The following is a 14314-nucleotide window of genomic DNA, read 5'->3' as shown; positions in this document are numbered from 1 at the left end:
TTCATGCTATGGAATGTACATCCTTTCATCACCCAATTGTATATAGTGTACTTACTATCATCTACTTTTATGAAAGAGAGGGCTCATTATCACTGAACCAGGAAGTTGGGAAACCCTGAGAGATTACTAAGAAAAATATGATTTCCTGGTTCCATAGGCACAGCCATAAAAATAAAGCGACTCTTAAAAAAAAAAACTAGGGGAGTTCCTGTCATGGCTCAGTGGTTAACAATCTGAATAGGAACCATGAGGTTGCAGGTTCGATCCCCGGCCTTGCTCAGTGGGTTAAGGATCCGGCGTTGCCGTGAGCTGTGGTGTAGGTCGCAGACACGACTCGGATCTGGTGCTGGTATTGCTGTGGCAGATTACACCCCTAGCCTGGGAACCTCCATATGCAGCAGGTGCGGCCCTAGAAAAGACTTAAAAAAAAAAAAAAAGAAAAGAAAAAAAAAAGGCATGTCCCTAATAAATAAGATAGCATATTTTTACGTATGTTATGTAATGTTCACTGGTATGTAACAGTGAAACTACCCAGTATAGCTAACCATACATATCCACAGCTTTTTATTTCTAACAAAGTTTTAAAGGAGAAACTTGCCATTTGTATTAGTCAAAATGTACATGTGCAAAAGCTTTTGCTTAAAGTTACAGAATGGGAGTTCCCATCGTGGCGAAGTGGTTAACAAATCCAACTAGGAACCATGAAGTTGTGGGTTCGATCCCTGGCCTTGCTCAGTGGCTTAAGGATCCGGCGTTGCCATGAGCTGTGGTGTAGGTTGCAGACGCGGCTTGAATGTGGCATTGCTGTGGCTGTGGCGTAGCCCGGCAGCCGCAGCTCCAACTGGACCCCTAGCCTGGGAATCTCCATATGCCGCGGGAGTGGCCCTGGAAAAGGCAAACACACACCACACACACACACACACAAAGTTACAGAATGGCTTATTTTATATTTCATAAATTTAGAAGAGAGTCTTGGTAATAATTACACCAGGTCTAACAAAGTGGAAAAAAAAAAAACCACTCTTTTTAGTTATTAACTGACTACTATATTCTTAGAAACAAAGAGAAGTGACACTGATTCTCCATCATTAACATTATGGCTGACAAGTTTCTGTATAACCATAGGAACAGGAGAGCTAGACTAAAAAATCTGGAATTCCTTGTCAATGGCTTTGAATTATCTACTGTAAAATCTTCTATTTATCTACTGTAAAATCTTCTATTTTCCCAGGGGAAGAAAGAAAAAATAGGAATTTGAGTAGTTTTATAAAGTATTTATCAACAGCTCCCCCCAAAAAAGTCACACCAAACCAGTAATTTAACTAACAGATGAGCTGGTAGTTTAAAATGAGAAATAAATAAGCCACTGAAATCAGTTGTATAGAACAGACACACAGTCTCAAAATCAGGTAAACAGACAACAGCTATTACCACTTATGACATTTTATTGGCATATGACAATTTACAAGGGTCCCTGTTGCATTATACATCACACTGAGTAAGAATCGTTTAGCCATCTACATTAATTCTTATTGGGTATACTTTTACTCAAATTGTAAATGAATTCCCAACACTTGATTTTAACTGTGACAAAAGGGAACAATAATAATTCTTTAACGTAGGCTGCAATTGGAAAAACAAACTTTACTTTTAATATTAAAATTTCTAGAATGTTGAAAGGTATACACACCTAAGGACTGAGTCATGGCCTTCTTAAACAGCTTTCTTAATCCTTTCTGGAAATATCCTTGGGTTCATTTTTACTTTCCTTCTCTAGGCAAAAGGAAGTCTGTTAAGAGGTTATCAAAGAGTTGCTATTTTCTGGCAAGAGGAACCATTTACCTTTTTATAATGTGTCAGGAAGTATGGAGTTCAACTGTGGTTTTAAAAAATTCACACAGGCTCCTCTTTATATGCTTGGTTCTTTATATGCTTACCTCTAATAAAAGGTAACATGCACTACAGCATTCTACTGCAGTGTTTTCACAATCACCCTTCCTACTATATTCTGTGGGATACTCTTTCCTCAGTTTTACTTAACAAAAGTAACCAAATCGTGTATATATTTGGGTTAAAATAACACATTTACTCTTAAAACATAACCTGCTGATAGGACTTAGGTAGCTTTAATCCCATTCTCTATTAAATAATTTCTCAGTCAATTCCCTTTTCCTGTTGTCTTAGGTGAAAAAGCAAAATTGTCTGTCTATAGTCATACAGAGATTCAGTATCTAACAAAATAACTGTTTGAATAAAAGCTAAAATTTATTTGTATAACAGAAAATGGTTGTGAAAATTCTGTGTTGGAGATCAAACCCATGTTGCTTTAGCGTGTTATTAAGTATTATTCTGATTAGGATATTAGTTATCTTCTGATTAATGCAAAACATTCTTGTTTTGACAGGATATCCTCTTCTCTAACAATTTCAGAAAGACAATATAGGAGAAATCATGCAATATTTAAGGATCTTAGGGCCATAAACATCACATATGTTGAGTTTTGTTTTCTATTTTTCCCTCTTAAAGCTCTTAACTAATGCCCCTGACTGTAATCAAGGTGCTAGAAGCATCGCAAATCATCAGTGAAGATAAAAAAAAAAAAGCCATACATTTAAGATGTTTAAAAGTTTAACAGAGTAAGCATTATCTCCTTTTAATGCAAACATATACAACTAATTCGGCTGCTGAATTAACAAGTGAAATTTGACTACTTTTATATATGCTCAGAGCAGACAGACTTTACACTGAAATTTACTATTTCCAATTTTCATTCCTTTTAAGAGATATCAGCATAAACATAAAGGTAATTCACATCTGAAAGACTATCTTTCAGAAAAAATAGAACCCTTGGGAAGAAAAAGAAAAACCCATTTTACACACTTCAACTGAAATATGGAAAAAATAAGAAACAAGTTAGATCAATGCTGTAACAAATTTCCTGTCAAATATTTTTATTAGTGACATTTGAAAAACAAGTTACTTAAAATACTAATGACGAACGGTATATTCTGTTCACCTATTTTTCCATATGGTTAGACTGCAAAGTAATGATTCAGCTGTTCAAAAGCTCAAATAAATATGTAAGACATGACATCAGGTACACATCTTTTTAACGTATCAAGTTATTCTGCAGAATAATCCTCTTCCACACCAACCCCAGGATTACAGATTTTGCTTTTTTATTTTTTTAAATAAGACGCTTGCTAAGAATGGGCTTTTTATTTGTATTACTACAAACCAATTTCCTCTCTCAAAGAATAGCTGATTCCAAGACCATGACTCAAACTTTCAAATAAGAATATAAAAAGAACACTGAATTTTGAACCCAAATAATAATAAAACCTAAGAATGGTTTTTGTAGGCCAATGCTTTGAGTTAAAAAAAAAAGTATACTTCTCAATTTAACTTTTAATAGCTTTACTTTTTAGCTACTGGCGAAGCTTTTCTTTTTAAACATTTGCTGAGGTGATATATTAGCAGAGTTTACCAAAGTAACAACTTTTTCCATGGTACACTTCAAAAATTAGTCACCCTACAATGTAGTGTGAATGAAGGAGGATGTTAAACATGTATATGACTGAAATAATTAGTGTGGTCTTTATAAACAACTGCTGTTCAGGGATTTGTATGTAGAGCTAACGTTTACTTCAGAATAAACATTAACAAACAGGGAAGGAAGAGAATCAGAACTTTCACAGATCTGTACTTGACCGTATCTTATAGACAAAGCAGAATTACAATGCATGTAACAAAAACAGTAAAAGTATTTTTTTAAAAGTTGATAGTTACAAATATGGTACGTAACAATTTTCTACTTTATTTCAATACAATTTTCAACATACAGTCTACTATTTTTCAAGATATTTGAAGACTTAAAACAAAATTTCTCTAGACTACTTGCAAACAGTAAAATTTAAGTAAAATGCTTACATTCTTATTTGAAAACAAAAAATCATGTAAAAAAATGGTGGGTGCAAGTTCTGTTCTCTGTTGCAATCTTTCAGATTTATTATTCCTAAAAAAAGAAAAAGAAAGTAAAGATTAGCAAAGATCTGAAGAGTAAAAAATGATCCAAAATAATCACTGTTTCTAAAAATTAATTTACTAACTGGCCCACCAAACCTACACAAAAGAAAATGTTAGCATCACTAACAGGTTGAGGAGTTCCCATCGTGGCTCAGTGGAAAAGAATCAGTCTGACTAGCATCCATGAGGATGCACCCACCTCACTCAGTGGGTTAAGGATCTGGTGTTGCCGTGAGCTGTAGTGTAGGTCCCAGGCATGGCTCGGATCTGGCATGGCTGTGGCAAAGACCAGTGGCTACACATCCCATTGACCCCCTGGCCTGGGAACCTCCATATGCCACAAGTGTGGCCCTAATTAAAAAAAAAAAAGAATCACTAACAAGTTGAAAATTTCTACCTTTTCTTCTTTGCGTCTGTCCTTCTTCTCTTCATTATTTTCCATGGTCTCTTCTTCATCTTCAACAATCCCATCCCCTTGGTATTTGTCATGAGTCCATTTTGGACTGCTACCTGATTTTTTGAAGTTAAAGCGCCCTCTGCCACGCTGAAAAGTACCACGACCTCTTCCTCTTTTGGCCCAATAATCCACACCATCATCTCTGTCATCATGCTATACAGAAAGGTTAAAACAATTACTGAAATGTCTTTCTTATAAGGTGGATGATTATATCCCCAATCATAAACCATAGTGTAAACCTTCTGAAGACTGGGTACATGAGATTGGTACTGTTCTAAAACACAACAAAACAAAACCAATATAACTGAACTTTTCAATGCAATATACTCCATATGGAAAGCAAATAATTATACTCCATTGCTTATTACCCAAGCATTTGAGAGTTGCCCGATTTTTTGGAGAATCTCAACTGCTAAATTACTGCCAATTTTCAAAATTTTTACATTTTTGCTTTCCATTATTATTTCAATCTACGTCCACTTTTTTATACACTGCATGTAAATGAGAAAAAATAACCAGTATTTTTCCCCAAAAAAATTACATTAGTCATAATGTAACAAAGTATAAAAATGTCACTACAACATGAGTATCATTCACTAAATAAAATGTGGTAAGAATTATACCTTACATATAGGAACAGATGTTTTAAAATCCTATTGATTTAAACTGAAACCAACACGTCCTACACATCAATCTTCTGGGCAAGGAAATTTCTCATGCCAAATCATAACAGCATGGTCTCTAGAGTAATACCTCAGTTTATTTCTTCTTCACTAACCTCAAATATTGCAGCTAGTATATCTCAACCTTAATTTTTCATTAACTTTATCCAAATACAGATGGTCCCCACATTATAGATTATTCCATTAATCAAAACAATCTGCAAGACTTAAAGGTAATTGACTTTGTGGATGAGTAGGTAAGTACTACCTCCCAAAACTAAAAACAAAAAGCCAAAATTCTCTTGTAATAATCTGCCACCCAGTTCAAACTCTTAAGTTTGTACCTACAAAAAAGGGAATGATGCCCCTTTATCAGACAACAGGAATAAGGCAAACAATGTTGCCTAATCTTGGGAGTACTGATATTGATCAATTGTCCGAAAGTCACTAAAACTTCTTGAAAATATTATGTGAGCAACTTTACGAAACATGGACTGTGCCTTTGTGCATATTATGTAATACAGATCACCCTCCCGCATGACTTGAAAAGTTCATACATATAATTAACAGACTACATCAAAGAGCCCTTACCAATTTCTAATTATATTTATCAAACCAATAAAAGATGACTGGCTAGAGGTGTGCCTGACTCAAAGAATGAATTTAGGAACTATCGAAAGTGTAAATTTCTTTTTTTTTTTTTTTTGGTCTTTTTGTCTCTTTAGGGCCGCACCCACAGCATATGGAAGTTCCCAGGCTAGGGGGTCGAATCAGAGCTGTAGCCTCCGGCCTACGCCACAACCACAGCAGCAAAGGATCAGAGCCGGGTCTGTGACCTATACCACAGCTCATGGTAAGTAACACCGTATCCTTAACCCAATGAGCAAGGCCAGGGATCAAACCTGCATCCTCATGGATGCTAGTCAGGTTTGTTTAACCACTGAGCCATGACGGGAACTCCCCAAATTGTCATTTTTAAATTTCATGTCAGAAAGTTTGATTATAAACCCAAAATAAAATTAAAACAGTCTGACACTCAAAATAATATAAACAGTTAAGTAATTTCAGGCTCCCTTTTGGCATTAGCAAAACTAACTCTATATAGTTTGTGGCTTTTGTGTTATTTACACAGTATTCAATGGATTTGTAGAAAGAAACAAGCAGGTTTTGAAGCCAGAGGCATGGGTTTAAATCTTGTGACTTTATTTCCTCATTTTATAAAAACAGAGACTGTCTTGAAGGAACACAGATGATCTGTAAAATGCCAGACCCAGAGTCTGACTAGCAAGCCCTCAATCAACAGGGGTAATAATAATGTTTATATGGTGCTTATTCCTATGGATGAGGCACTGTTTTGAGGACTTTCTAAGTATTTATTCATCCTCACAACACCACTGTAAAATTACTAACCCCACTTTATTTCTTATTTATTTATTTATTTATTTTTGTCTTTTTGCTATTTCTTGGGCCGCTCCCGCGGCATATGGAGGTTCCCAGGCTAGGGGTCGAATCGGAGCCGTAGCCACCGGCCTACGCCAGAGCCACAGCAACGCGGGATCCAAGCCGCGTCTGCAACCTGCACCACAGCTCACGGCAACACCGGATCGTTAACCCACTGAGCAAGGGCAGGGACTGAACCCGCAACCTCATGGTTCCTAGTCGGATTCGTTAACCACTGCGCCACCATGGGAACTCCTAACCCCACTTTATATGAAAAGAAATTGAGGTACAGAAAAATTTAGTAACTTGCCCAAGGCCACAGAAGCCAGTCTCTTCCACTGCCCCTTATGCCCATCATTCACAGACAGGTATCCTGGTTGACAGTTAATAATTACCATACAAGGTAGCTAAGAGTTAGCTGAAATAGAAGAAGCAGTGGCAAAAAGCTAGATAGTATACTTAAACCAGCCCTTACTTTTAAACATACAATCATGTGAAACTAAAGAAAACTGCAGCTAGAAGATCACACTGTTTTTCAGAGGGTATCCCAGCAGCTACCTAAGTGACATTTTGATGCTAAGCATACTACCTGTTAATTCTCAAATTCTTACATGTAAGATTTCAGTCTTATTAAAATTTCTAAAAATTACTTCACAGATGATAAAGGTAACTGTTAGATATTTATAATACACAGCCAAAACTATGTTAACAAAGGAAGCTATATTAGACCTTCTGAATCCTTTTACCTCTTCTTTGCAGAAGATGAAGTTTCAAAGAGTTAATTTTTTAAAGCTCCAAACCAAACCCCCTTCCCCATCAGGGATTTTCTTTTCCTCAGATGACAACATTGACTCAACATTGAGAACTTGCCCATTTCAGTACTTTCCCACTTGCTCCAATTCTTGATACTTTCACCCCTCCACAGAATTTAAGGTTCTAAGACTATTGTCTTTCCTAGAATACTTATTACTGAAAATATTACCTCATCTTTGCATAAATCAAAATCTTGACAAGGGAAATTTCAGATTAAGAACACAACAAACATTACTATTACTCAGTACTGGAGAAAGAATGATATAGTGCTGTAAGAACCTTGGCTCTGGAATGCAAGGCATGTGTGTTCAAATCCTGAACCCACTCCTACTGGTCATGTACCTTTGGTCAGGCTGCTTAATCTCTACCTCTCTGTTTTTCATCTGTACAAACAGAATAATGGCCCTAACGCAAAAAGACTTTTAAAGCAAGAAAATTAATATAGGTAAAACACTTAGAATGGTGCTTAGCATAGTACATACACTCACCAAATGCTATCTATGCATTATTGTTATTACTAAGTATTAATGTTTCATTACTGTGGACAAAATTTCCATACTCGTCGATTATTCTAAAAAAAACCTAGGGGAATCTACTTTTGTTTTGTTTTTCACTTTCATTTATTCTTAATTATATTTCTAGTCTCAACACTAACTGTTGAAAAGTCAAGTATCCTTGGAGACTATGCAAAATATTGTAAATTTAAATACCAAAGTTGCCATTCCAATGACTCATTAAGAATCAAATTATTAACTATGAGAACCAATTTGTAAGAAAAATGTGATATGTTAATTTTATTTCCAGTGAACATTAGTCTGTAACAAATGCACATGTTTTATACAGAAAACTTTTAAATATAGCCCAGAATAGCAACACATGTTATTGCTACTTCTGTGGCTAAATTTTTAAAATAACACTCTTGACTAGTGTAACTAACGTTTAACATATATGCCAATCAAAAATGATTATGTCCCAATTAAAGACAAAAACTATGATAACAGATACTGAAAGAATGCCACAGAAAAATTAAGGTCTAGCCTATATTAAATATTTGCAAAATGTTGCAAGTGTTAAACAATTAATTACTATATACTTGTTCACCTCTCATTTCCCTCAACTTTTTGTCCTTTCACATTTGTTCTACTTGTATGGCATTTTCACACTCACTCACTCCTCACCTCACCTTTGAAAGGTTGGCCTTTTAATCGCTTCTCTTCTGACTGGGTGATATTATCATCATTATGGCTCTGTGACTGGATGGCTCCTAGATTTTTTTCTCTCTAGACATCTGCATTAGCAACTACTTACTGCACATTTCCACCTAATTTCTCCTGGGCACTTCAATAACGGAACTTAATCTTCATCTCAAATAAGCTTCTTTCTCCTGTATTCCCTATCTTTGAGAGAGAGATTCCTTCTTCTCACTACCAACACCCAACCAGTGGGTCCATGAATAAGCCCTTATAAATGTTACCTTTTTTTCTCAAATCTAGCCTATTAGGTTCGGACACTCAATTATTTCTCAGAACTTTTTTTTATAACCACACTTTTCTAAACTCTGCTTAACATTCAAATTTATTAAAGGTATTGTGGCCTTCCACAATTTGGAAGTCTGAATTTTAGGGTTCTGTAGGTCAGGATGTTTCACTCCTGCTTTCTTATAGTACATCTGCTCATCTTTTAAGCTCAAGATTCAACCTAAGTTCCTCTACAAAGTCTCTCCTAATCAGAATCTCCTTTGCAATAATCCACTATTTCTCCTCTGGGAGGAAATAGACCATATGTATTTAGAATGTTCTTCATTTACTAGTCTCTAAACCAAGAATCGGAACCATTTGATTTTCCATCCTTAGCATAAGCAGTCAATTAATTTGTAAATTCTTAAAATCAAAAAGGAGGCATCTTTTACTTTTGTCTTTCTGCCTTTTTCTAGGGCCAGTCCAGTGGCATATGGAGGTTCCCAGGCTAGGGGTCAAATCAGAGCCGCAGCCACCGGCCTACACCAGAGCCACAGCAATGCGGGATCCGAGCCGCATCTGCAACCTACACCACAGCTCATGGCAACGCCAGATCCTTAACCCACTGAGCAAGGGCAGAGATCGAACCCACAACCTCGTGGTTCCTAGTCAGATTCGTTAACCACTGAGCCAAGACGGGAACTCCAGAGATAGATCTTTTAAACTTTTCTGTAACTGAATCAAATGCCCTCACTTTCCAGATTGTCAATTCAAACAAATTTTTCCTCACAGGGACATATACTATGCAAATATTATGTACCATGTACTCTATAAAAATTTAAACTTTTTCAGATTCTTGGTCAAAGAAGTGGCAAATGGAAATTTCTGAAACAACTACAATGCCCATTCTTCAAACAAAATATACACTTACTTCAGAATCCAGCTCTATACTCTAACTTAGCAAATGTAATGGACAGTCAGGTTAATTCAAATGTATTCATAAAAAGCCAAATGAAAGACATTTCTATAAAATCCAGTACTATTTTCTTTTTGTTTCAACATAAACTAGTTTTCAGAAATAGCCTCTGAAAATGACTTCCCTGAGAAGCTATGACAAAAACGAGTATTCCTGGTAGTAGTTTTTGACATTTTTCTTAAGTGTCTCAATGCAGGATGAACCATTTTTCCCTTCGCCAAAGTGCAGAAATTTTTCATCATTACCTAGAGAATCTTTCAGGACCCACCTCCTCTAGCTTTATCCCTTGGCAAACTACTACAGAGAGAAGAGCATTATAAGGAAGCACAAATTAGTGTATCTAACAACTTTCCATAATATAACTTTCAATCTTCCTTTTACTTAAATAAAAGTTAGCAGCCTCCTGAGATCCTTAATACATATACTGTGAAAGATCCCTTCTCCCTATCTTAAACAAATAGCTAAAATGATGAAAGGTAAATCTTAATGAGTTTCTACAACTGTCACCGTCTTATAGACAGATAGGAAATAAGTTAATGTCCTTCTCTGAATGCGGCTATAAAATCAGGTATATTTTTACTTTACCCTGATCAGCCCATAATTGTTATCAATAAAGTATAAACATGACTAAAGGGACCCACATTTTCAAAACTTCAAATCATCTGGGTAATGATTTTTTTTAAAGGTTTCTCATATTATGGTGAAATCTTCTCACAGTAGTGAATACCTGTACTCAAATGAATTCACCCAGTATGCTTTGAAAATTAATGCAAACCAAATAAACAGAGATTTCTAACACCCACCAAGAAGTACTTCTTGCTCTTTGGGGTATATTCTGGATCCCATTCCTCTTCCTTCGGTCTCTTTTGAAAAGTAGTATTTGAGTTGTTTGGACCAGTATTTGTCCCAGCAAAAACTCCTCTGGCTCTTCCTCTGCCTCTAATTCGAAACTGATTAACATTAACAAAGTTGTTTAGTAATGAAATCAAAAAGTATTAAGTTACATGCAAACTCTAATTTTACTGCAGTAACAAAAAACATATTCCCTAAATTCCTTCCTAAATTATCAATTTCATAGCCACTGAGGCTGGAAAGGGTGGCCATTTTATACCAGTAAGGAGGCAAAAAAATTCTGCCTACTGAAAGTTGAGTAGGTTAAGAAGAAATGCAGTCAACCTAAGTGTTAGAACACTGCACTTTCGTGGACTGAACTAGTATTTCAAATAATCAAGTCGGTTCTTTTCCTTTTTACTAGCCAAAAGTGTTGTCTAATTCCTTGGAATTACATAGGAGTCCCAAGTGTTCAACTACACTATTACCATATATGTAAAGCTCTTCTCTTTCCCAAATGATTTAATTAATGAACCCTACTAATAACCAGCTAGATACTTGCACAAGGTAGGAAACAATCTAGAAATCAGACTAGAAGATGCACTACTATAAAGTCATTACATTAATAATTGTAACGAATTTATGGGATCATGGGAATAAAGTATATGCTACGTAGAATAAAAAGAAGTTATGATTTCTAAGATTGATAAACACAAATAAGAACTTGAAGAGGCAAAAACGAAAATAGTTGTTAATACAGAGATTAACATGGATTTTTTTGTTTCAAATTATCTTTTCAAAATTAAGTGATTAAAGAAATGGATCTCCATCATTAACATTCCTTGACTCTTGGGTCTCTAAGCACTATGTACAGTTAGTTATAAAATTAAGAAAAGTACCTAGTTCGTGTAGATGCATCTAAATCTCAAAATGGCAATTTTTAAAAAAATCATGCAAAGCATCATCCCAGTTCCAGCTCCTCCTCTCTTCTAAATGGTATTTCTTAATGAGGGTACTTCAAACACCATTTCATTTTTCAAGACTAATTCTGACCTCAGGAGTAATGACACACAGTAATGTCTAAATCATGTATTTTACTTTCCTTATGCACAGTACTCTAAAGTTCTATAAAATGACGAAAGAAAATTTTATTACTTACAAAGGTTCCTCGTGGTCGGCTAACTCCTGCAAAGCCGGAGTATTCTTTCAGTTCATGGTGAGTTTTAAATTCTTCTTCTCTTTCCTTCTTACTCTCCTTTTCTTCTCGAGAACTGGGAGAAGAAGGTGATGCTGAAGAGGATGAAGATCGAGAATGATCCTGCTCTCTACTTTTATGTTTACTGCAAAATAAATAAAGGAAACAAAACAAATGTGCTATTTTTAAAAAGATTAAGAGCCTGTTGAATCTTATAATAAGAGGGATATTTTTCAAGTCAAAAAACTATCCCCTTTTAAAATTATTACATAACTAAAATGACTGGGTGTCAAACTTTGAATAGTCTGTTTCCATTCTCCTTCAATATTTGTTTTACATCACTACTGAAAAAACATGTTATAGCCTGCCAGTAAGAAACTAGCAGTCTGGAAACTTCAAGAATAAGGTTCAGTTCTTCAATAATTTTAACTTATGTTTTTATTTTAAGGAAAGGAAGAGAAGAGTAGGAAAAAGGTAGAATGTTCTTAAGGGCATGTTTCGAAATAACTGCAGTTTGTACACTCTGGGTGAGAAGAGTTAATATGATTTGGGCCATAACTCCGTTATTGAAAAAAGCATATTATTACAAATACCAGTCATAAATTTAAAAACACAAGTAAAACCCACCATATACCTAATGAATAGCAAGAAAAACGATTATCTATGATATTTATTAGAAAAACAATTATCTCTGATACTTAGTATTCTTATTATTTGACTCTACGATGATCAATTTTATGTGATTCTAATGCAACACTTGAAAAGGTCATACCTGCAGTAACTCTTACCACTTCTAACAGTATCCATGGAAACATTACTTTGAAAGACTAATACACATTGCTAGTTCATAAAAACTAGTCTTCCTCCCCCCATCTCTCCCAGGTTAAAACCACTAGGTATCAGTTTAAAATTCTTGTACTCTGGGTGTTATGAGTTGAAAAAGTGCGGAATCAAGCATAACGAACCAAAGTTCTTACACAAACTGTTTCTAGAAATGCACTGCATTGAAGTCCAACCTCCTGATGTAGCCTGGATAATAGGACACATTAATTTGTCATTTTTTTTTTCAGTGTTAGCTTGCTATTCCAAAGTTTTTGTCCTCATCCACCATAAGCCGTGTAAAAGACAAATACATTTTTGCTGTAAAACAAATAATTTTAATTGTTTAAATTTAAACATTCGATTATACAGTCAAAATTGAAAGCAATTAAGCTGACAATTATTAAAGGCTAATTAGAAGCTATAACCTAACTCGGATAGTTTTAACAATTACCTGTCATCTTTGTAAGATTTGTATTCCTTGTAATCTTTTGGAGTTTTTTCTTGCTTTCTTGATCCACTGGATTCCCTGGAGCCCTTGGAATCCCCCCGTTCTTTACTTCTTTCTTTTCTCCGACGATCAATGTCATGCCGAAGGTCAGCAGAATCACACCTTAATTTTTTATCTCCCTATAAAAGACAGATGTAAAATACAGATTTCAGGGAAAGCACAGAGGAAAAAAAAAAATATAGCCAAATTTTATGCCAGTTTCTAAGCTGGCATTTTAGTATCAAAAAAGTATGAATCATAATATACTATTTCCATACTTAGTTTTCATTTAAAAATGTACTTGATGTTTTCACTCGACATTTGTGTACTCAAGTACAATGGGACTGGGGAAATTATTAAAAGCTAATTATCTTGAAAATGTCATAGGTTTTTATTCAAAGCAATCCACAATAAACTTTTCATACAGAAAAATGATATAATTATTTTTTCCACTCAGCACATCCTCAATTATCATCCTTTGAAATAGCTTTTTAAAAAAAAAAAAAAAAAACGGTTGAAAAAACAATAGAGATTATACTCAGTTGTGGATGTAGCCATCTGCCTATAAAGTTAAGGGATCCTAAAGTATGGTTCTCATTATTTAAGCCTCATTATGATCAAGCTCTTCCCAAATAAGTTGACCAGCCCAACAAAAACCACTTCAAAAGTAAATACTCTGTAATTTTCATTAACATGCAAGCAGAATATGATTAATGAAACCATGTGAGGTTAAACAAGGGTAGAAACAAAGCCAGAAAGATATTATTCCCAATCCTGTTCTCAGTATCTTGGGCCATATACTGCCCTTTCTCAATTCAGGTATTGCAACGGACATTAGTTTAACTGGGTCACAATTCACCTCCTTCTTGTTCCATTGCTTTTTCAAATACTATATAATTTAGGAAGATGGAAAGAGGCATCTAGGAATGAAGAAAAATTATACATCAGTAAGATGCTAAGCAATGTGGACATCCTCGCTAGTATTCAACAATAAGAAGTACTTACTCTGGGAAGTCTAGTTATAATGTTCATAAACAGTCATAAAACTGATAGTATACATATACCTCCAAATGATATCAACTACTCACCTATTTGCTCCCAGGTAACAAGAAAAATCTAATCAAGAGCAAAAACCTTCCTATTCACCT

The 14314-nt window shown here is 35.1% G+C and overlaps 1 protein-coding gene across 9 annotated transcripts in view; it reads right to left on the bottom strand.

Annotated features, from left to right (window-relative positions):
* BCLAF1 (BCL2 associated transcription factor 1) overlaps positions 1426 to 14314 on the bottom strand; it is a 30814-nt gene continuing 17925 nt past the window's right edge. For 2 of the 9 annotated variants that reach the window (XR_002336956.1, XR_002336986.1), the window contains exons 9-14: positions 13131 to 13306; positions 12835 to 12997; positions 11822 to 12002; positions 10635 to 10781; positions 4424 to 4636; positions 1428 to 4015 (exon numbers count right to left, since the gene is read on the bottom strand). Coding sequence is in view for 5 of the 9 variants with exons in the window: in NM_001190177.1 (NP_001177106.1) it covers positions 4010 to 4015; positions 4424 to 4636; positions 10635 to 10781; positions 11822 to 12002; positions 13131 to 13306 (723 nt within the window). In the remaining 4 variants the exon portion in view is untranslated. 9 annotated transcript variants of the gene reach the window in all.

Source organism: Sus scrofa, chromosome 1, assembly GCF_000003025.6.
Source record: "Sus scrofa isolate TJ Tabasco breed Duroc chromosome 1, Sscrofa11.1, whole genome shotgun sequence".
Classification (NCBI taxonomy): Eukaryota; Metazoa; Chordata; class Mammalia; order Artiodactyla; family Suidae; genus Sus; species Sus scrofa.
Note: the sequence above shows the minus strand (reverse complement) of the source record. Positions and strands in the feature narration are given on the sequence as shown.